The sequence below is a fragment of the Chiloscyllium plagiosum genome, unplaced genomic scaffold (genome assembly GCF_037043375.1).
Source record: "Chiloscyllium plagiosum isolate Xiang-an unplaced genomic scaffold, Cpla_swu_hap1 HiC_scaffold_32, whole genome shotgun sequence".
Taxonomy (NCBI): domain Eukaryota; kingdom Metazoa; phylum Chordata; class Chondrichthyes; order Orectolobiformes; family Hemiscylliidae; genus Chiloscyllium; species Chiloscyllium plagiosum.
The window spans coordinates 24,402,859-24,426,751 of record NW_028270170.1 but is presented as its reverse complement, the minus strand read 5'-3'; the positions used below and the strand labels follow the sequence as shown (position 1 = coordinate 24,426,751).

Sequence of the window (23,893 nt, the reverse complement as noted above, 5' to 3'; positions counted from 1 at the left end):
CTCTTAAATAGTAGCAAGAGAAAAGCGAACTAATTGTTCAAAAAGCACAACAGTAACATGAAGTTAATATCCTCTTTCTCCTTGAATATGTTTTTTCTGGTCCTGCCAAATCGGATGTTTTGCTACGGACAGAGACCCAAAGGAGCCGGGACCATATTTTGGATCAGAGGCCAGGAATAGCACAGGTGCCAGCTGCGTGGAGGGAGGCTACGCAGCCAATTCCTTATACAGTAGCTTCCAATTGCCAAATAAATTTGTTGGTGATGGAGAGGACTGTGAAAGGAGCTGTGCTACTCAAGGCGCTGATTTCTTATTGCTGGAGGTTTCACTACCTCATCCATTCGAGTTTGAAACTCCTCTCTCCCCAGGGAGGAATCCTTTCAAGCTTTCTACATAACTATTACTCTTTTGTGCACACTGGTCTGACGTTTGTGTAGCTCAAGCGGGCAGATTGGAAGGTATGGGGATGGCGAGGTGTGTGGATGGGATGAGGTCACTGGAAAACAGCTGGCTGGGATGTTGTTTCTGGATTTTGTTAGCAGCAGGAGGGCTTTAAGTAACAATGCGGCACTGCATGTGCAAGGAACTGTAAGTTGAATTTCTGAGCAGGTAATTGCATGGAGATTACTTGAATTTTATGACTACTTATGATTCAATCTGTGGTGCATAGAGATCATGCAATATCTGATCCTCACCTCGTCAAAGGTGGTAGCACCAAGCTGATACCTTGCCGTTTCGTTGGGAAAGCAGGCATGGTGAGTGCAGGAGAAGTTCAAGAAGAAGGACAGGGATATCCTGCTGTCATTGGCCAACTCATAGTAACAGAAGGAAAAGGAGCAGGAGTACACCATTTGGCCCTTTGAGCTGCTTTACCATTCCTTCACATGGCACAGGTGATAGTCTACATTAGTGCCACGTTCCCACACTGTTCCCATGGATGGCTTCAATGATGGGTGCAGAGGAGGTGTTGCATTCATTGGCAAGAGTGGGGAAAGGGGGCAATAGCACATTGAAAGGAGAGTGGCAAAGGAAAGGTAACAGAAATAAGGTCCTTATTCAAACTTCAATGCACAGGAGGAGGCAACACCAATGGGCATGGAGCTCATACAGGCAGACTTTGCTGCACAGAGATATTCAGAGAACATCAGGCCCCAGTGCCATCTGGCAAGTCAGTGAACCTCAATGTGGAAGTGATGCTCAGAAGGACCTATCCACTACTGAGGATGTATCTGACTCAAAAACCTTTCAAGGCCAGAAGCCCAGTGTCAACAATGTCTCTGGGGGTGTCGTCATTGCATTATATGTCATGCTGTTCTGTGAGCTAAGATCCAGGGCTTCACAGGACATCCAATGGCCTTGCAGATTATTGTGACACTCTACTTTCATGCATTTGGATCTTTCCAGGGATATCTTGGGACATTGATGGTGTCTTCCTGTCTGGAAGTCAGCCCTTTACTGTAGTAAGAAGATGTACAATGGCTCGTTTAGTAAAACTGTGGATTGTATGCACTAACAAAATGACTCTGATGCTCAGATAGAGAGAACAATTGGCTTCAGAGCTAAGTCTGGATTTCCCCAGATGAGGTCTCATCAGTTGCACACTTATGGTTGTCAAGGCTACCACAGAGCATGCATACAGTGACCTTCATCAACAGGATTTGGAGATGTCAGTGTTGGACTGAGGGGTACAAAGTTAAAAATCACACAACACCAGGTTATAGTCCAACAGGTTTATTTGGAAGCACTAGCTTTCGGAGCACTGCTCCTTTATCAGGTGGTTGTGGTCCAGCACTTCAAAAGCTAGTGCCTCCAAATAAACCTGTTGGATTATAACCTGGTGTTGTGTGATTTCTAACTTCATCAACAGGAAGGGATTCCAACCTATTTGTATTCAACTGATCTGTGAATGAGTCATTGTAGTTGTGAGATCTGAGGCCTCAGTCGGGCTGAGGAGTTGCTGTCTGGAATTAGAGTGCGCTGAGAGAAAGTCCCAAACTGGAGGACAGTCACTTCTCAGCCCTTTCCCTTGAAACCCCTGGCTAACCTGAGAAGCATGAGAACCTGATGGAGTCTTGCAGCAGTTGTGCTGAACTCATAGACAAAGAGATGGTGTTCAGATTTTTATGTATTTATTGCAAACCTCTTGATTGAGAAAGCTATTTGCTCACCTATTGGGGACTTTTGACAGCACTCCTAGCCTGAATGGACTTCCTCACTGTATGCTTATGGCTGCATGTAGACCATGGTGAGTGCGCTGTATATTCGCTCCCATTTCACTAAGACCCCAACATCTTGGAGCCCCAAAATACCAAGTGAATTATGCCCTCCAGGAAACTTGTTTTGGGGGAGGCTTCACCCAAACCCATCAACTTTCTGATACTCAAATTTAATAGTAATTTGAATAAATAAATGTGACCATGCGTGTTGTTATTTGATTCTGGGTTGTTCATAAAATGTGATACCCTTCAAATCAGATACACATTCAGTTGCAATCTTACCTCGCTACTGGAGAGATTGCACTCTTTAATAGGTCTTTTTAAATTAAGGCCATTGCTTGTGTCTCAAGAAACCATTGCTGATGAATAGACCAATCTTTATACCTCACAGGAATCAGAGACCAGCCATTGCTATACTAGAATTTATTATAAATGGCCGGCTTGTGGCTATGTGGGGAGCACTTTTGAAAGAGACCTGCTTTTATAAATCCAAAAACATAGACCAGCCTCATTCCTTCCAGCCTAGGAGTGTTTTATAATGTTATAATTTATGCCATAAAAACTTAGTATATATTTGGGCACCTGTAGTATCTCCCTCCACTGCGCCCCCCCAACCAGAAGAAAAAGATTCTGTAAGGTAAGGGTTTTTATTTTTTCTCTTTCTTTTCTTTGATATATTTAAGTGCATTGTTTGGTTTTGGTTCATATAAAGCTAAGGCTTACAATGGCAGGGGCCTCCGACCCGTGGCATGTGCCTCTTGCTTGATGTGGGAGCTCAGGCATGTGGCTGATGTTCCTGACTCTTACACTTGCAAGAAGTGTGTCCAGCTGCAGCACTTGTTTGACCGCATGACGACTCTGGAGCTGCGGATGGACTCACTGTGGAACATCCGCGATGCTGAGGAGGTCATGGATAGCACGTTTAGTGAACTGGTCACACTGCAAGTTAGAATTGCTGAGGGAGACAGTGAATGGGTGACCAAAAGGCAGAAAAAGAGTAGGAAGGTAGAGCAGGTGTACCCTGTGGTCATCTCCCTCCGAAACAGGTATACTGTGTTGGATACCGGTGGGGGAGAAGGCTCACCAGGGGAGGACAGCTGTTGTCAAGGTCATGGCACTGTGCGGGCACTGCTGCTCAGAAGGGTGAGAAGAAAACTCGTAGAGTATAGTCATAGGGGATTCTATTGTAAGAAGAGTAGATAGGCAGTTCTGTGGCCGAAAACGGGACTCCAGGATGGTATGTTGCCTCCCAGGTGCTCGGGTCAGGGATGTCACCGGTTGGCTGCAGAGCATTCTCAAAGGGGAGGGTGAACAGCCAGTTGTCTTGGTGCATATAGACACCAACGATATAAGTAAAAAATGAGATGAGGTCCTGAAAGCAGAATTCAGGGAACTAGGAGATAAGTTAAAAAGGAGCACCTCAAAGGCAGTGATCTCGGGATTACTACCAGTGCCAGTGCTAGCCAGCATAGAAATGAAAAAATAGGCAGGATGAACACACGGCTGAAGGATAGTGTTGGAGGGAGGTGTTCAGATTTGTTAGACATTGGGACTTGTTCTGGGGATTATTTCAAATTGGACGGTCAACACCTGAACCAGACTGGAACTAATGTCCTTTGGGGAGTTTTTGCTACTGCTCTTGGGGTGGTTTTAAACTAATGTGGCAGGGGATTGGGAATGAGAAGAAAGACAAGTAAAGACTTGTAGGAAAGTGGAGACTGTAAGAATCATGAAGTTAGCATTAATAAGGGAAAGAGCAGATGAATGCAAAAGAACTGGTGGCCTGAAGTGCATATACTTTAATGCAAGGAGTACAGTGGGTAAGGCAGATGAACTTAGGGGTTGGATTGGTGCCTGGGAGTATGACATTATTGCAATCACAGAGACTTGGTTGAAGGAAGGGCATGATTGGCAATTAAATGTTCCAGGATTTAGACGTTTCAGACAGGACAGGGAATGAAGTAAAAGGGGGGCAGGAGTTGCATTGCTGGTCAGGGATGATATCACAGCTGTGCTAAAGGAAGTGACAATGGAGGCTTGAATGGGAGGCATTATGGGTGGAGCTGAGAAATAAGAAGGGTGCAGTTACATTGTTGGAGATGTATTGCAGGCCTCCCAACAGTGAGTGTGAGGTAGAAGAACAAATAGGTAGACAGAGTATGGAAGGATGTAGAGGCAACAGGTTGGTGATGATGGGAGATTTTAACTTTCCCAACATTGACTGGGATACACTTAATGTCAGAGGTCTGGATGGGGCAGAATTTGTAAGAAGCATCCAGGAGAGTTTTCTAGAGCAGTATGTCAATAATCCGATGAGGGAAGGGGTCATATTGGACCTGGTGTTGTGGAATGAGCCAGGTCAGGTGGTAGAAGTTGCAGTGGGGCATTTCTTTGGGAACAGTGATCACAATTCTGTAAGTTTTAGAATACTTGTAGACAAAGATGAGAGTGGTCCTAAGGGAAGTGGTACTAAACTGGGCCAAGGCCAATTATGTCAGGCAGGAGCTGGGAAATGTGGATTGGGCATAGCTATTTGAAGGGAAGTCCACATTTGATATTCAAAGATAGGTTAAAGATAGTGCAGGATAGGCATGTCCTGATGAAAGCAAAGGAGAGGAAAGGCAAGATTTGTGAACTGTGGATGACAGGAGAAATCGTACGACTAGCCAAGAAGAAAAGGGAAATGTACATAAGGTCCAGGCAGTTCAGAACTGAACAGGCCCCGGAGGAATATCGGGAGAGTAGGATCAGTCTTACACAAGGAATCAAGCGGGCTAAAAGGGGTCATGAAATAGCTTTAGCGAGCAGAATTAAGGAGCATCCCAAAGTCTTTTATTCTTATATAAGAAGCAAGTGGGTAACTAGATAAAGGACTTGTCCACAAAATGATAAGGAAGGAAGGCTGTGTGTCGAACCTGAGAAAATGGGTGAGATTCTGAATGATTACTGTGCATCAGTGTTCACTGAGGAGAGGGACATGATGAATGTTGAGATTAGAGATAGAAGTTTGATTAGTCTGGATCACGTTCATATAAGTAGGGAAGATGTTTTGGGTAGGCTAGAGGTTATTAAGGCAGACAAGTCCTCAGGACCGGATGGGATCTATCCAGGTTGCTGAGGGAGGCAAGAGAGGAAATTGCTGGGGCCCTGACAGATATCTTTGTAGCATCCTTAAATATAGGTGAGGTGCTGGAGGACTGGAAGGTTGCTCATGTTGTCCCCTTGTACAAGAAGGGTAAAAGGGATATTCCAGATAACTACAGACCAGTGAGTCTGACGACAGTGGTGGGAAAGTTGCTGGAGAAGGGACTGAGAGATAAAATCTATTTTTGCTTGGAAAAGAATCAGTGATGAGCAGCATGGCTTTGTGTGGGGGAGATCATGCCTTACCAATTTAATAGAGTTCTTTGAGGAAGTGACCAAGTTGATAGATGAAGGAAGGGCTGTAGATGTCATATACGTGGACTTTAGTAAGGCATTTAATAAGGTTTCCCATGGTAAACTAATGGAGAAAGTGAAGTCACATGGTATGTAAGGTCTTCTAGCTAGGTGGGCAAAGAACTGGTTGAGCAACGGGAGACAGAGAGTAGTAGTTGAAGGGAGTTTCTCAAAATGGAGAAAGGTGACCAGTGGTGTTCCACAGGGATCAGTGCTGGGGCCATTATTGTTTGAGATACATAAATGATCTGGAAGAAGGCACTGTTGGGATGATCAGCAAGTTTGCAGATGACACTCAGATTGGTGGAGTAGCAGAAAGCATAGGGGACTGTCAAAGAATACAGGAGAACATAGATAGACTGGAGAGTTGGACATAGAAGTGGCAGATGAAGTTAAATCCAGGCATATGTGAGGTGATGCATTTTGTATAGTCTTATTCTGGAGAGAATTATACAGTATACGGAAGAGCCTTGGGAAAGGTTGATGAGTAGAGTGATCTGGGAGTTCAGGTCCATTGTACCCTGAAAGTTGCTGCACAGGTGGATAAAGTGGTCAAGAAGGCATATAGTATGCTTGCCTTCATCAGATGGGGTATTGATTATAAGAGCTGGCAGGTCATGTTAAAATTGTACAAGACATTGGTTTGGCCGCATTTAGAGTACTCTGTACAGTTCTGGTCGCCACATTACCAAAAGGATGTGGATGCTTTGGAGAGGGTGCAGAGAAGGTTTACGAGGATGTTGCCTGGTATGGAAGGTGCTTGTAATGAAGAGAGATTGAGTAGGTTAGGATTGTTTTCATTAGAAAAAAGGAGATTGAGGGGGGAACCTGACTGAGGTCTACAAAATCATGAAGGGTATAGACAGGTTGATAGAGATAAGCTTTTTCGTAGGGTGAAGGATTCAATAACAAGAGGTCACGCTTTCAAAGTGAGAGGTGAAAAGTTTAAGGGGGATACACAGGGCAAGTACGTTACACAGAGGGTGGTAGGTGCCTGTAACATGTTGCTAGCAGAGGGAGTAGAGGCAGGCACGGTAGATTCATTTACGATGCGTCTGGACAGATGCATGCGTAGGTGGGGAGCAGAGGGATACAGATGCTTAGGAATTGGGCAACAGGTTTAGACAGTGGATTTGGATCGGATCAGGCTTGGAAGGCCAAAGGGCCTGTTCCTGGGCTGTAACATTTCTTTGTTCTTTGTATTACAACTGTAAAAGAAATCCAAACCAAGTCACAAACTTGGCAGTAGCAGCAAATATCTCAGCCACTGTTAGAAAAGAGAAGATAGTACAACATCGGTGGAAACATCCATGTCATATTGCTTTAAGAGTGATAACATTTTAAGTTGCTCAACATACAGATGAGCCAAGTGCCAGGATGTGACCACATGATTAAAGAACAGAACCATGTTATATGAGAACACCCCTACTAAGGCAAAGGATTTGTCTGGAGATTACATTGCACTGTCTGTACTAATTTAGATATATATCAACCCATCAGAAGTCAGGACATAATGAGAATCCCACAAACCTCATTTGTGCTACAACTGGAACAAAACACATTTTGGTACTGGCTGGCTTGGAATCTGTTTATAGTCTTTTCATTATACGCACTCAGTGATATCTAGCTTCTAAAAATATCAGCCATCATACTACCTAACCACTTTGGCTGTTTAAGTTCACAAGTATGCTGTAATCCTAGGGGCATTAATATTTATTGCTGGTCAGGACTTCTTCCTGAATTCGGATCTTCATTTATCTAAAGTGTTTTTGGTTTTAACGGTGGAAAATCTCTTCATCAGACAGGAATATCCAAGGTGATCTAATTTCTGCAGTAGTTTGAGATTTAAAAGTACAGCATTACAAACACATTTTTGAAGAGAACACCAGTTTGTTTCCAAAATAAGAAACATGATACATGGAGTTTAATTTCTGACAGGTTTCAAAGTTGAGAAGTTCAGATATACTTTTTTAGTGAGCATATAATAAGGCTGACTTTAAAAAAATTCCCAAAATAGTACGACCATCTCCACTCAATTATTCTTGGTTTGGAATGCTCCAGTGGCTTACTTATGTTGCTGTCAGTCAAAATCAAAGCATTTTATTTTTACCTTTCAGAGGAAGATGGCGACTCATGGAGTTTGGACTTATGCTTCTGCAGGCAAGTTTTCAGTATTCTTACAGAATTTTCCATTAATGCTTGAAATGATGCATCTATATATTAGAAAATACATATCAAAGTGAGTTAATTTTATCTGGCAACTGAACGTTTCAACTTTTTTGAACTACTGATTCCATTTCTGAACAGAGTATGTAAGTCAATACTGTCATTGCAATAAAATTTGAATTCAATCCAAAATAATAATATTCTTTACGAAGCATTTTCCTGTCTTTTAACATAAAATTAAAGTTTATTTTAATCAATTAGACTTTGAGTAGATGACCAGGATGTGTTGGACAAAAAAGGAGATAAGTAAGTGTTTTTATTTCAAATATGCGCTAATATTAAATTGTTGCCATGGTTCCATTATGTTCAATGCATTGAGAGTGAAATATGACAAGGCATCTACAAGGAAGAAATAGTGCCTTGTTCCATGAGCACTAATGTCATGTAATGTTTTAAACTGCTGTATTAGTTGAAGCCCTGAACAAGATGTAACATTTACCAAAAGGATAGAACACGACTTAATTTATAAATGAAACGGTTTAGTTTAAATGACCTAATCAAAGTGATATCATACACTTTGAAAAATACTTATCCCTGTGTTGTGGCCATTTTAATATTTGTATAGTTAACCTTTAGATTTCTATACTACCTGGGATAGATGATCTTTCTAAAAAACAAAAATAATTTGTGAGAGCTTTAAGCCTTGAATAGCAAGTGGTGAAGAGAGACGTGGGAAAATTTGCACTACCAGCCTGTGTGTCAGTCTGGTGGTTACATTCCACCCCTGAGCTATTTGCCCCAAGGCAGGATTGATGTCAGCAGAGTTACCCATCAATAAAAGATGCGTACTCAATTAACTATAATTAAAGTCATCTTAAGGTTCATTGTCAGAGGTTTACTGGAGAATTCTAGTAGCGCCAGGGGCATTGACCACCAGGCGAGTTGTTGAGAGTCAGTTTCTGGCAGGAGGCTGGGCAATCAGCAGTTCAAACAGGCTCCAAGGTCTTCCCAACCTGCCTTTATCCATGGTGCTCTCAGGTAGCCTGGTGAAGAGACTCTTCCTCCTCAATGGTAAACTACCATTGTTCCTGAAGACATTTTTAAAGATTTTTTAAATACGTTTGAGAGAGAGTGCCTTAAATTTGAAGTCAGCTATATGTTACTTAACTGAGATGTCTCTTGCAATGCTGGAGGGCCTCATATTTGCTTCAAGAGTCCAGTGACTGTTATGAACTAGACTGCAGGCCTAATCTTTGACCCATAATTGACAAATTCAGGGAATATCACTGCTGAGTGACTGTTACTCACACAATGCATCTATCAGCCCCCATATGACCCTAACATTGTGGTCCTGACCCATCAGGGATAGAAAACTAAGAAAAAAGTATTAAATTTTTATTTAGGTTAGGCCAGGTAGAGATTTCTCAGCAGTTCTCAGAGCTTTGACAATAATTATTAGAGATCTGACTGCTATTGTAGCCACAGTGCTTACATAGCTGCTCCAGGGTCATGGAGTAATACAGTTATTCAGCATGGAAACAGACCCTTCGAACCAACCAGTCCATGTCAAATATAATCACAAATGGTTCAGTTTCTAGTCAATTGTAAACCCCTAGGACAACACCAGTAGAGAATTCAGTGATTGTAATACCATTTAATGTTAAGCAGAGATGGTTTATTTCTCTCTTTATGAAGATGGTCATTTATTGGCACTTGTACGGTTCAAATGTTACTTGCCATTTTCCAGTCCCAGTTTGAATGTGATCCAGAATTTGGTGCATATGGACATATACCACTTCAGGTGTGAGGAGCTGTGAATGTTGCCAAATATTGTGCAATCATAAGTAAATATTCCCACTTCAGATTTTATTGTGGAAGGATAATCATTGATGAAGCAGGTTGAGCCTAGGACTCTACCCTGAAGAACTCATTTATTGATGTCTCTGAACTGAGAGGTTCAACCTCAAATAAACAAATGATAAAGAATAAACTGTTAACTCAGAAGCTAACCTAGTTGGAATAGTCTTACTGTCTATGGGCAATTAATACATGGGCAATTTTCCATACTGTTAGGTGAGTGCCAGAGTTGTACCTACATTGAAACATCCTGGAAAGTGCCCAGTATGCTAAGAAGGACAAAAATCACTGCCAGCAGCTCCCCCACATCCATGGGAATGGCCAGATAAACCTTAGACTCAGTTACTCTTTGACTATGCAAGTCCTTTCCTGGGCTCATTGTGCATGCCCACTCAAAGTGGCTGGACATGTATAGAACACAGGGATGACAATAGAAAAACTGGGCACATCTTTTGCAATACACAGACTTCAAGTCACAGATATCGGGCCATTGTTTACACAGCAGGGACTTTGGGCATCATATAAAGACAGCTCCATTCCATCCATCATCCAATGGTCTGGCAGAAGGAGCAGTCCAATCTTTGATGGCAGGCTTGAAGAAACAGCCTACAGCTTGTCTAGATACCAAACGGTCCTGATGGCTATTTGATTCAAGGACCACCCCTCTTGCAATTACAGGGATAGCTCCAGCAGAGTTGCGAATAGGGAGAAGACTCCATTCCAGGTTAAATCTAACCTTCCTGGACTTGGGGTGAGAGTGAAACAGCATCAGGAACACCAATGCCAAACACAACACTCTGTTAAATGAGAGAGACAGTTTACTTCAGGGGATGAAGTTTGGTGAAGGGCAAGAAGTTGGGTCTAGTGATGTATAAAGTTCAGTCGGTGAACAAGCACGTGGACCATGTGAAAGCTGCAAACATGCAAATGGTGCAGGAGCAAAACATGTCCAGCTCCTCGACTGCCATTCTGACTGTTCCCGAATCCATGGGTTCCCCCTCTCCATCAATCATTAAAGATACCTTGGTATTTGAAATGGAGGAGAAAGTGAGGTCTGCAGATGCTGGAGATCAGTGCTGAAAATGTGTTGCTGGAAAAGCGCAGCAGGTCAGGCAGCATCCAGGGAACAGGAGAATCGACATTTCGGGCATAAGCCCTTCCTGAAGAAGGGCTTATGCCCGAATTTGAAATGGACACAGTGGATGTTGCCTCCTCGATGCCTTTGCTGCCTGAAGAGAAGAATGAATTTATTCCGAGATGCTCCAGGTGCAAGAGGCAATTTCTGTGTTATACACCATCTGTATCAGAAGAGATGTTGGAGGAACCTGACATGGTGCTAAAATACCCCAGGAGGAGCTACAAAATAAAAAGAGCTGACCTACGTCCTCAGACTGAGAGGGAGGGGGATGGAGTGATTGTAACAAAGTCAGCCAGATGGACCTCGTAGAATATGAGTTCCCTGATTGGGGCTGTTAATCTGATCCAATCAGGGAGCCCTGCCTGACAGATATAAACAGGAGTGTCAGGGGGTTCTGTTCACTCTGAGAATTGGCTCTGAGGGCGCTGGCTCTGTGTCAAGGACTCTCCATGTGTAAATAAAGGGTGACTTTGTGATGGGATACTGTCCTCTGTGGAAGTCTCTATTTCAGAAACTATTGCGATCTCTCTGGCCTGTACCCATAACTGCAGAACGTGCCTCCTCAGGGCAGGCTATACAGTATAAGTCGCAGAGTTTCCATCAGCTACTCACTCCTTGGTGTTGGCAGTTTATCCTTTAAGAACATGACAGACACTTTTAATGTTTGGATTCGATATGAGTTGCAACTTAGGACTCAATCCAGCTTGTGTGCATGAAAAGCAACTCTTTCTTTACGTCTGCCATTAAACTCAAGCTGCAACACTACTTCAATAACCTCAAGTCCAAATCTAAGGCATAATTTACATTTACCATTTATTAATGTTCATTTGTCAATGCAAATACATCCTAATTAAATCCAATTAAATCGTGATTCATTTAGTTACACTACAGGTGGTCTTGTTTCTCAGTTGGTCTTGTTCCTACTGCTTCTGAGCCAAAAGCTCTGAGTTCAAGTCCCACTCCTGGACTTGTTGATGCTGGAAGAAAGGATCATTCATAATGTGGTTCAACAGGTAGATAAGCAATTCTACTAATCCTTGCAATGCTTCTTCTAAAAGGAAAAATAAGTATGTGAACTAATCAACTGCATTAGTAGATCTATCAGACTCTAAGGATATTTTTCCCCTCTGCAATAATATCAACGCAAGTGTGACAAGTTTTGACATGAGAATTAACTGCATTTTCTGTGGTCAGGCTAATTTGCAATGGGAGGCGGAGGGGGTGGATTCAGGAAGTGACAGGGCTTGTGGCACCTGTTGCATCTTAATGGAGAAAGAAATGAAGAGATCAATGAGTATGACAGCCTTACTTTTTATTTTTTATCAAATGCCCTTCATAGATTGCACCTACCTCTTTGCCCAAAGAAGCTTCTAGAATCTTTTTATACCTCTGGCAATGCTAAGTACCTGGTTACTGAAAGCATAATTTACACATAGTGCTGTTGGTATTTTTTGTTCATCACCATCTTGGCTACCATTTAATACCCAGCCCCAATTGTCCAGCAGAAAATTGCTATAAATCCAAAGTCACATGTCAACAAGGCCATTTGATGATGACAGACCTCCCTTCCTGAAGGACATCTGTCCTTTTTTAGTGAATTAATAAATAATTAATAAATTAATAAGCAACAGATTTAACAGCAAATAACAGTGATCATGCAGTTGCCATTAGGCCAGCTCTTTATTCCAAGTTTCATTTGGAGGCTCACTGATGATGTTACCTAGTATGGTGATGAAACATCTGAAAATGAACCTTCCAGCTCAGTGAACAAACCTACATCCATTCCAAATTTATGTTGAATTCAAATTTCATTATCTGCCATTTGAACTCATGTCCCCAGAACATTAACCTGGGGTTCTGTCGAGTGGCATTATCAGTATGGCACTGCCATTATGCCGGTACTAAAGCATTAATGCAGAAAGAATTGTGCATGAAGTCATTGCTGAGGGAAGGCAAACCCATTTGCACAGTGATGCCAATTTAAAATGTCGTGGAAGATCATGACAGTGTGTGAGCTGAGCAAAGATTTGCCAGGATGTGTCTCTGCCCAGTTTCTTACTCTCAACAAGAAGTATACCAGAGAGGAAAATCATCCTTACAACTTAAATTTTTCAAACTATTATGATATGTTATCTAACATGGCACATAGTGCTTCATTTGTGGCTCTTCCTTCTTAGCACAGTCAGAGGCTGATGGTGGGTTGGAGATCACGTCACTGAAATAACAATCGTAAAGCCCTAGGTTAATGCCCTTAGTTAATATCCAGTGATGTCCATCACCGCAATTTGTGGAATTTAATTGCAAATTATAGATCCTTTAAAAAGCTTGATTTGAAATCTCTAATGGTAGCCATGATGATTGAATGGCAGAGTGGACTCGATGGGCCGAATGGCCTTAGTTCAACTCCTACGTCTTATGGTCTTATGAAATCACCATTCACTGTCAAGAAAACTTATCCAATCCATTAACGAAAATCTGCCATCCTGTCTCGATTTGGTAGATACGTGACTCCAAATCCAGAGCAATGTGGCTGACCCTGAATTGTCGTTGGAAATGGCATCAAAAAACGTCATTCAGTTCAAGGGGAAAATGGGAATGGCAGCAAATGCTGACTTAATCAGTGACACCAACATCCTGTGAGAGAAATGTCTTTATTGTAGACTCCTAATTAAAACAAAAGCATGACTCCAAAACAATTTCAGAAAAGTGTTTGAATTATGTTTATTTGATTCGTTTGTTTTGCTTTGCAGTACTCCTCGCTACGGTATGTTCCATATTCGCTGATCAGACTGTGAATCCCATTGTAGGAGTTTTATTTCTCCATGTGTTAGAGAGGGGTCACTATCAAGAAGGCTTTCGATCCTTCCAGGTAACATATGGTGAGCAAAGCAATTCTACTTAATGTTTCTTTGGTGTCATATTGATGCTCCAAGTTTACCATTGTTGTAGTAATTTCAACTGTGCAGCAATGATGAGCTGAGAGAGAGAGAGAGATACAGGACTCTAAAAAGAGGTGATGCAATATTTGGGTTTATATCCAATATGGTATTAAAATTAGTTTGCAAGAAAATCTCTGAGGTTATTTACACATTTTGTAAACTAACCTAACCAAACCACAATATGAATGTTGTACTTTCTGCTCTCTCTGGGAAGATCGCTCTGATATTGCAGCCACACAGGCATGTATAGAGCTCTCTCACAAATAGGAAGGTTACATTTGAAGCCAGACAGATAGCAAGCAAGGTAAACAAAGTTCTGCCTGCTTGGAAATGCCAGCCTGAAATTGGAAGCCGCAGTATAAATGCATCCTTTCGGTGTGGTAACTTAGATACACAGATACACGACAATAAGATTGGGTACAAACAACTGGAGCACAGTTGTTGCATTTGCGAAAATATTTTCAAAGTTTCAATGCTCAATTTTTGAAAAACAACTTTTATAGAGACTCTGTTCTGTAGTAAAAGGACAAATGTTGTCTTCAGGTCTGAGTCAGTTCTCAATGGTTAAAGACTGACGCAAGTCACATCTGATCGTTCAAGTGTAAATAACGTGCAGTTGCCCAATGTAAGTAGATTTGTGTAACCATGCACAGCAGCAAATGTGAGTCTACTGGGTGGAGACAAGAAGAGATGGGAAATTTAGATAAAATCAATTTAAATGGAAGGGGGTCATTATAATTCTAAGTCAAAAGATTTAGAAAGCCTTTGGAAAGCCTCAAGGGTATCTTTGCCACAGCTGAAAAAATAGATTATTAAGATACAGCAGACTAAGATGAAGACAAAGGGAATCTGAGATGCAAAGTTGAGTCTGAGGACATGTGATCAACCAGCCCAATACATTGTCCCTATTTAAAGGAATGTTGCAATGGTGTTGTTTTGTGGCAAATCCACAGTTTATATTCACATGGGTCAAAGTTATCAAAACAGATTCAGTGAAGTTTCTGCTTGTAGATAACTGTCACTTCACTGTTCCTGCCTGTAGTATTCCCATTCTGCTTGCTGACTGTAGACCCTGAAACCTTCGGGGCACATGGAGCTCCACTTATTTTTTATCATAACTTTATATAATTTGAAGAAATTAGATTTAATTGCCACAAACCTAAGATAAAGGTTATAAGGTAATCATTAACAAATCCAAGTTGGAATTCAGGAGAAACTTCTTTCTTGGGTAGTAAGAAAGTAACATTTGTTCCCAGAGGGAGACATTGAGAAGAATAGCACAGATGCGCTGAAGGTGAAATTAGATAAATACAGGAAAGAAACAAATTGAAGGATACGACGAGGTGGGTAGATGCAGAGATGGATGAAGGAGCTCATATGAAGCTTAAACAATGAATGAAACCACTTAGACTGAAATGTCTTTTTCTGTGCTGTACATTCTACATTCTCTTGTACAACACACGATCCTTCTGGCAACAGTAATAGATAAGTATGAATTTAATGTTTTTAAATGATCATTTTATCTACAGAAGAAGCATCCTTGTTAATATGGAGATAATAGCTTTTCCACCAGTAAAATTGCCATTTACTTCTCAGTTCAATCTCAACTCTCTATTTTAGGTATAATTACCAATACTCCTATCACATTCAGTACGAATCTCGATGACCATCCTGATCGGCCACGGTGGCTTCGCTTTACACAACGGACGGCATACCATGATGGAATGCTCTACGGCACACCAACTTCGGAAGACATTGGACAGAGAATAATTGAAGTACTATATTTCTCTCTATGCACCAGAAACTACCTTAACATTTTCGTAATGTACATAAAATTACCAGTAAAATATTCACAGTCTAAATATGCTGTACTTATAAATAGGCACCCATTTAACATTTTAGGTAAAAACAAGGACTGCAGATGCTGGAGATCAGAGTCTAGATTAGAGTGGTGCTGGAAAAGCACAGCAGAACAGGCAGCATCCGAGGAGCAGGAAAATCGACGTTTCGGGCAAAAGCCCTTAATCAGGAATAGAGGCAGGCTGACCCTACGAAAGGTTTTCAGTCTAAGAATCTAAGACAATGGAATTTAAAATTCAATAGTTCACATTTATTACAATTGTAAAATAGCTCATTTCTAGTGTGTTCTATAGCAAGGATGCAATTACCATAATACTTTAGTGAAATTAAGGATGTTAAACGTTTTTAATCTAAATTAGTTTTTCTATATGCTGTTTTTAAAATTATATCTAATGCATTAGGAACCTTTGTTCACATTGACAGTTTTCTCTTAACTGTTTAAATGTATTTTAATATTTAATTATTAGCGATAAAGAAAACAAAATAACAAGCTGGAATTATAGTTAAAAACAAATTCCTAATTTTTGCTGCATCTTTCATCACTTTAAACACAACCTGCAAGTGTATCAACTGCAGAATGAGATCTTTGTCTTGGAAGATAAAGTCACAGAGCTGTATAGCATGGAAACAGGCCCTTTAGTCCAACTCATCCGCACTGACCAAATATCCTAAACTGATGTAGTTCCATTTGCTAGCACTTGGCCTATATCCTTCTAAACCCTTCCTTTTCATGTACCATCCAGATGCCTTTCAAATGGTGTAATTAAACCAGCCTCCACCACCTCCTCTGACAGCTTGTTCCATACATGCACTGCCCTCTGTGTGACAAAGTTGCCCCTTCAGTCCCTTTTAAATCTTTTCCCTCTCACCTTAAACCTATGCCCTATAGTTTTGGGCCCTCGGAAAATGACCTTGTTCATTCACCCTATCCATGCCCCTCGTGCTTTTATCAACCTCTATGAGGCCACCCCTCTGCCTCCAAAGCTTCAGGGAAAAAGCCCCAGCCTATTCAGCTTCGACCTATAGTTTAAACTCTCCAAATCCAGTAACAACTGTGTAAATCTTTTCTGAGCTGAAAATGTGTTGCTGGAAAAGTGCAGCAGGTCAGGCAGCATCCAGGGAACAGGAGAATCGACATTTCGGGCATAAGCCCTTCTTCAGGAATGAGGAAAGTTTGTCCAGCAGGCTAAGATAAAAGGTAGGGAGGAGGGACTTGGGGGAGGGGTGTCAGAAATGTGATAGGTGGAAAGAGGTCAAGGTGAGGGTGATAGGTCAGACTGGGGTGGGGGCAGAGAGGTCAGGAAGAAGATTGCAGCTTAGGAAGGCGGTGCTGAATTCGATGGATTTGACTGAGATAAGGTGGGGGGAGGGGAAATGAGGAAACTGGTGAAATCCGAGTTCATCCCTTGTGGTTGGAGGGTTCCTAGGTGGAAGATGAGGCGCTTTAATCCTTTAATGTTTAATAACATCCTTCCTATAGCAGGAGGACCAGAATTGAAATTCACTGGAATCAGTCAATGGTGTTAAGGAAACAGATTCAGATTTTGTCTCTACTGTTGCTCAGTAACTAATTCAATTGTGATTTGGAGATGCCGGTGTTGGACTGACGTGTACAAAGTTAAAAATCACACAACACCAGGTTATAGTCCAACAGGTTTAATTGGAAGCTACTACCACCCGATGAAGGAGCGCCGCTCCGAAAGCTAGTGTGCTTCCAATTAAACCTGTTGGACTATAACCTGGTGTTGTGTGATTTTTAACTTAATTCAATCGTGATCAGGATACATTGAATCAAGGGAAGTTCCTCATTGGTCTAATTCACATTACAACATCTATCATGAACACTCAACCAAATCATGCAGTCTGATCAAACTTAATTACTTGATTCATTGTGATGATGTTCACATTTCACTTTAAAAATTCAGATATTCTAGATAGAATCTTATTGGGGCCTGAACAATGTGGACTGTGGCAAAAAATGTAGCAGAATCGCTTGAGAAGTCCAACAGGTCTATGTCGACATCGAGAGCAACTCGCTGCATCTTTTAATTAAGTTGTGGGTGTCAAGGCAAGAATCTCTAAGCAGCAATGAGGTCCTTATTAAGGGGGTTAATTGCTAGTTACTGACTTAATAAGTGCACTTCTCATCTCATTAATCTCTTGCTTCCATTCTTATTATTCACTGCGAGAAAAATAGATGCTGAGAATTCTTGACTTGGACGTCAGAGCAAGTAGCTGGTGAATTTATCACAGCTTGCTCTACAGGACCTGTCCATTGAGCACCAGGCACAAGCATCACAGAGCATGCTCCAATGACACTGGTCATATGCACCCAATATCCATGGACACTGACAACCTACATGTGTCAGCTTCTAACAAAACATCTCCGATTCATTTACATTTCTGTACCTCAATGCTGTGATTTGGAGTACAATGGCAACTATCATTGCAATGCTGCAACAACAACATGTTATGTTCAGGAAGACACACCCAGTCGATGAACTGGACCAAGCTGCAAGTATGGGCTGTTCGCTGGCTCTCTCAGCACTCACTCATTTGGAACCTACCTAGAAGCTCACAGCATACCTGCCTTGCTTTGGAATTTTGTGCTCTGCTGCTCAACCAGACACACCAGGTCCTCAGTACTGCTGTACCACGTGCCGCTTAGCACAGATCAAAGCCAGGAAACATGTCATAGTTGTCAGCAGTCCTCATTCAGATCAAGGGAGATAGTCTTCACTCTGGGGTTACTGGCATGGTAGGTCAAGGGCAGCCTCCGATACCAGTCCAGGGGATTTCTCTTCTCAAAAGGGGTGAGGAGCTCAATGTTAGGTAGCCCATCAACTGTCGTGATTAGTTCTGCCCTAATATGATTTATTTTTCCCCTGGAATAAGACAGAAGCAGGTATAAAGGGTGATGAAAATTGATAGCACAGTCATTATTTTTCGTGCAGGTGGGGCAGTGACCAAAAGGTGTGTTTTGCATATACTTCAGTGATTAAAAAGACAGCTAAAACATGCTATATTGGCAGTCGATCTTAATTTTTCATACTACTACTAATGGGTATGTATTTATTAGTACCTTGTTCATTAGGTTCAGCAACTCAAACAGACAAAACAGACTGTGTTTTGGAAATGCAGTGGAGTTTAAGACACAACAACTGCTTGCATCAGATGTGAATCATGTTCCAAAATAGTGAGCACCGACACCTACAATGGTGGTTCATTTTTCTACTTAGTGCATAAATCAGTGTCAATTTTTGATGGGAATTTGGAGTCTTCAAAGATTAACTTAAAGGCTGACATCAAAAGTACATTGAAATATAAGGATCAGGTAAATCCATATTTCTGCACAAAGAATGAAAATATTGCATAATATACATAATTTCTGAGGCTAATTATTGCTTTGTTTTGATTAGGTAACTGCCTATAACAGAAAAACGTATGAGACAACAAGCCAAAACATCATCATTAATGTTGAACAGACATTAGGTGAGAAACTACAACTTTAACCATTGGTTTGAAGTATTAAAGGTTTGATTGGTTTTGAGAAACAAGTATTTCCTATTATGTGTACACAGTTCTTTTGAGATATTAGGGGCAAATATTTTAAAATTAATGTTGCTATACAATTGTATATATAATGCATTTGAAATCATGTTGCTGCTTTAGTTTCTCATCAAAGTTGTGTAAATGTCTACCAGGTTTTGTTTGGACAATGAGAATAATCTTTTGAGTACATAGCAGTGTTGTCCTGATTTTTGATCAACTGATGAGTTTCATTACTGTCACCCTATCATAGGTCCAAATGAATGAATAGTCTTTATTTACAGTGTCAATTTATTTAGAGGTCCATTTTATTTTGACTTTTAGACATTGTCTAGTATGATGAGCAAAGGAGAATTGCATTTTGAAAAGATAAACAGCCTATTTCTTTTCATGGAGAAAGTGAGGACTGCAGATGCTGAAGATCAGCGTCAAAAAGTGTGGCACTGGAAAAGCACAGCAGGTCAGGCAGCATCTGAGGAGCAGGAGAATCGAAGGGCTTATGCCTGAAATTTCAACTCTCCTGCTTCTCGGATGCTGCTTGACCTGCTGTGCTTTTCCTGTGCCACGCTTTCCGACTTTTATTATTTTCATGAGCAAGTAAATATCAACCAGCAATACACCTCATTTTGCTTGCATACTAGCAAGTTTGACATTATATTTTCCTATCAAGATAGTCCCATCACTCAAAATAGAATGATAGATTATATTTGAAGAAAATATAGTGTCATTGATAACATCATGATAGTGGACAACTAATTACCATCTGCAGTAAAAACAGGGAATCGCAGTACTCTCTGGAAACAGTCAGAATTAGCAATAGTGACGAAAGTACATTATGGCCATGCCAATATAACACTGTGTTATTGACCAAAGTTTATTAAGCAATAGTCTAAGCCCGAACATTATCTTATCTTAAAGGTAAGTGTAAGATGTTGTGTTCCAAGTGCAATTTGATTGGTCAAACTACTCAATGATAAGCAAAACACGCTTTATTTTTACAGTTAAAATACAGACAACTTAAAAAGAAAAAGAAAAGAATTGGCTTAACTGTAAGTCCATTGAAATGCTTAACAAAATAATATATAAATATATATTAACTACCACTAATTAACTGTTCCAATATAGTAACATCCTGTAGACTCGCCCTTTGAAAAGGCAAAACCGATTGTCTCACAGGCAATTCTAGCAGCAGAAAAAGAACCCCAGCATTTAGCTGTTACAGAGAGAGCAATAAGAGCTTCCACATCCAGTTTCAAGACCCCAGCAACTGCTACTGAAGACTAAAACTAAAAATCCTGGTTCTGTGGGAGGTTGACCCCACCCATTCAGGTTGCCTCAATTGTTCCAACTTCAAAAAATGACCTCAAGGTATCACAAGCTGTTTACTCTATTGGCTCAGCACCTCTGTCTCAACTTTTCTTCTTAAAAAACAATGAGAACAAAATACACCTCTTAAAGCCACAGTATCATCACAATGGCAAAATGCAGAGGTTACCCTGAGACCCTAACTTTACTCTATTTATTGTGTCCTCCATTGCGATGACTGATACAAAATGTTGATTCAATTATCTGTTAGTTCCCTGTTCCCCAATCTCATCCTCCAAGGGTGCCACACTGACTTTAGCCATTCTCTTTCTCTTTACATACCCATAGAAGTTCTTGCTGTTTATTTTTATATTACTTGGCCATTTGCTTTTAGAATGGCTTTTCTCCCTTATCATCAGCTTTTCAGTCAGTTTATGCTGCTTCCTAAGAAAATTCCCAATCCTCAGGCCTACCACTAATTTTCCCACTTTGTAAACTGAAAGGATACTCTTTTTAAGCACCATTTACTCATGGGTGTTTCATCCTTCTCATCAAGTCCTTTTTGACAGGAATACATTTTTCCTGAGCTTTATGAAATATCTGCTTAAATATCTGTTGGCTAGGGGCAGCACAGTGGCTCAGTGGCTAGTACTGCTGCCTCACAGCACCAGAGACCTGGGTTCAATTCCTTCCTCGGGCAACTGTCTGTGTGGAGTTTGCACATTCTCCCCGTGTCTGCGTGGGTTTCCTCCAGGTGCTCCGGTTTCCTCCCACAATCCAAAGATGTGCAGGTTAGGTGAATTGGCCATGCTAAATTGCCTGTAGTGTTAGGTGCATTAGTCAGGGGTGAATTTTGGGGAATGGGTCTGGGTGGGCTGCTCTTCAGAGGGTCAGTGTGGACTTGTTGGGCCAAAGGCCTGTTTCCACACTATAGGGAATCTAATCTAAAAAAAAATCTAATCACTGAATCTTCCACTGAGTCAACCTTTCCCTCACACTTCTGTCATTGCCTTTGTTTGAGTTGAGGTCTTTGGTTTGAGACTCAAGTTGCTTTACCACAAACTGAATTTGAAATTCTACTTTGTTGTGATTGAAAACCACTAGACGATCCTTAACTACAAGATCTCTTATTAATCCTAACTCATTACATATTACCAGATCTATAATAGCCTGTTCCTGGGAAGGTCTGATCTCCGAGCATATGATACAACAGGATAGAATACAAACAAACCCAATGTTGGTTTACATTTGTGAGCCTTATATGATGTGTAACATATAATGCAATTTTAAATACACAATCTATTGATCTTCATTATCTGACTTGTAAGTAATAGACTAGAAATGTAAAGATGCATCGGACAACTGTGTTTTATTTTTAGATTACTTATGGAAGACGAAGCTGGAAATAACTTCAAATTAAAACCCTAGGTTCCTGCTTTGCAGCTGTGAAATGAATGTCAGCGTTCCAATATAGTGGTTGGTGAAACCCAATAACAGGAGCCAAAGTTTTAGGGGGCCTGCTGTACTTTGACCAATGGCTTGGAGCCCATGCCAATGGGCTAGGGCAGAGACTCATGCATTCTGCAGCAGGTTTTGGTGTGTGGTACACATGTGGACTCTGTGCCAGGAATGTATTGTCCAATGATATAGATATGAGGTGGCATCATGGTTCCACATATTAGGATTATATTTTTGGCATGTACCTACCCATTCCAGGCCAGCCCTGGATAGCTGTGTTTGTTTGGAGATTACTTATGGAAGACAAAGTTGGGAAGAACTTCAAATTAAAACCCTAAGTTGCTGTTGGTCACCATTCAGCACCCTTCCACCCCTGCTATTTCTTCCCACCACCCCCACCCCCATAATTATCCAACTCCCTCCCTGTTTCTCACACACCCTCGACTCACCCTGTTGTTGTCCCTACACATGCTCCTTGAATGTGGAGTCGCTGATAGATAGGATAGTGAAGAAGGCGTTTGGTTTGCTTTCTTTTATTGGTCAGAGTATTGAGTACAGGAGTTGGGAGGTCATGTTGTGGCTGTACAGAACATTGGTTCAGCCACTATTAGAATATTGCGTGCAATTCTGGTCTCCTTCCAATGAGAAGGATGTTGTGAAACTTGAAAGGGTTCAGAAAAGATTTACAAAGATTTTACCAGGGTTAGAGGATTGGAGCTACAGGGAGTGGCTGAACAGGCTAGGGCTGTTTTCCCTGGAGCTTTGGAGGCTAAGGGGTGACCTTATAGAGGTTTACAAAATTGAGGGGCATGGATAGGGGAAATAGACAGTCATTTCCCTGGGGTTGGGGAATCCAGAACTAGAGGGCATAGGTTTAGAGTGAGAGGGGAAAGATATAAAAAGGATCTAAGGGGCAACTTTTTCATGCAGAGGGTGGTATGCGTATGGAATGAGCTACCAGAGGAAGTGGTGCAGGCTGGTACAATTACAACATTTTAAAAGACATTTGGGTGGGTATATGAATTGGAAGGGTTTGGAGGGATATGGGCCAGGTGCTGGCAGGTGGGACTAGATTGGGTTGGGATATCTGGTCGGCATGGACGAGTTGGACCGAAGGGTCTGTTTCCATGCTATACATCTCTATGACTCTGACTCTATGCATCCTGGTCAGTGGCCTGAAATACAATTGACTTTATGAATGAACTCTCTGGGAATGCTCAGTAGACCACACCCCATTTCTGAATGTATACGAGATGTGAGATCCAACATCAAGTGGACCTTGAAGCCTTATGACCTTTCTTGAACAAACCAATTTCTCTGTCTTCCGGATTAGAGTCATCAGTGAAAGACTGCACATGTTTACCATGACAACTGATCCCTTCATTCACACTCCTATACTTTTTCTTAAGCATCATGAGAATACAATTTTTTCCCAACACTTGTACTGAAGAGAGACCTTTGGAAAAGGATCGGTTTGACATTGTTTCTGTCAGATGTAATACAACAGTTAATGCAGGTAGAACCTGTTGCTCTTTGGAAAGCACACAGGGAAACTTTGTTCACATTCAGTAGTCATGTTAAATTGAAGTTTTTTCTTGCTACAGGGTTGAAATTTCCATACCAAGTTGAATTCTTTGTGAAAAACAGAAATGTGGAGGAGGTATTACCCTTTGAGGTACAAAAACAATTCAAGGACAGAGTGCAGAGCATTTGGGAATCGAATCATTTGACCATAATCAACATCACTTCTGCATTAGACAGAGGAGGCCGAGTCCCATTGCCTATTGAAGGGAGGAAAGAAGGGTGAGATAATTTATATACATTTCAAAACTTTAATGGCTGAAGTTAATGCAATGTTTGTGCATATTTTCTCATGGATGAAAAGGTATCAAATAATTAATAGGAGTAAGCCATCCAGCCAATATTGTCAAAATGTGTCCATTTCAAAAGCAACTTAAAAAAGAAAC

The 23,893-nt window shown here is 41.1% G+C and overlaps 1 protein-coding gene across 1 annotated transcript in view; it reads left to right on the top strand.

The window, feature by feature from the left end:
• Positions 1-7,388: 7,388 nt before the first annotated feature.
• The window catches only part of LOC122539929 (epsilon-sarcoglycan-like), a 52,328-nt gene continuing 35,823 nt past the window's right edge, over positions 7,389-23,893 (top strand). Inside the window, exons 1-6 of the mRNA XM_087977871.1 lie at positions 7,389-7,470; positions 7,772-7,814; positions 13,566-13,694; positions 15,375-15,529; positions 19,034-19,106; positions 23,531-23,729. Coding sequence (XP_087833997.1) covers positions 7,778-7,814; positions 13,566-13,694; positions 15,375-15,529; positions 19,034-19,106; positions 23,531-23,729 — 593 coding nt within the window. The 5' untranslated portion in view covers positions 7,389-7,470; positions 7,772-7,777. The remainder of the gene's footprint in view (positions 7,471-7,771; positions 7,815-13,565; positions 13,695-15,374; positions 15,530-19,033; positions 19,107-23,530; positions 23,730-23,893) is intronic.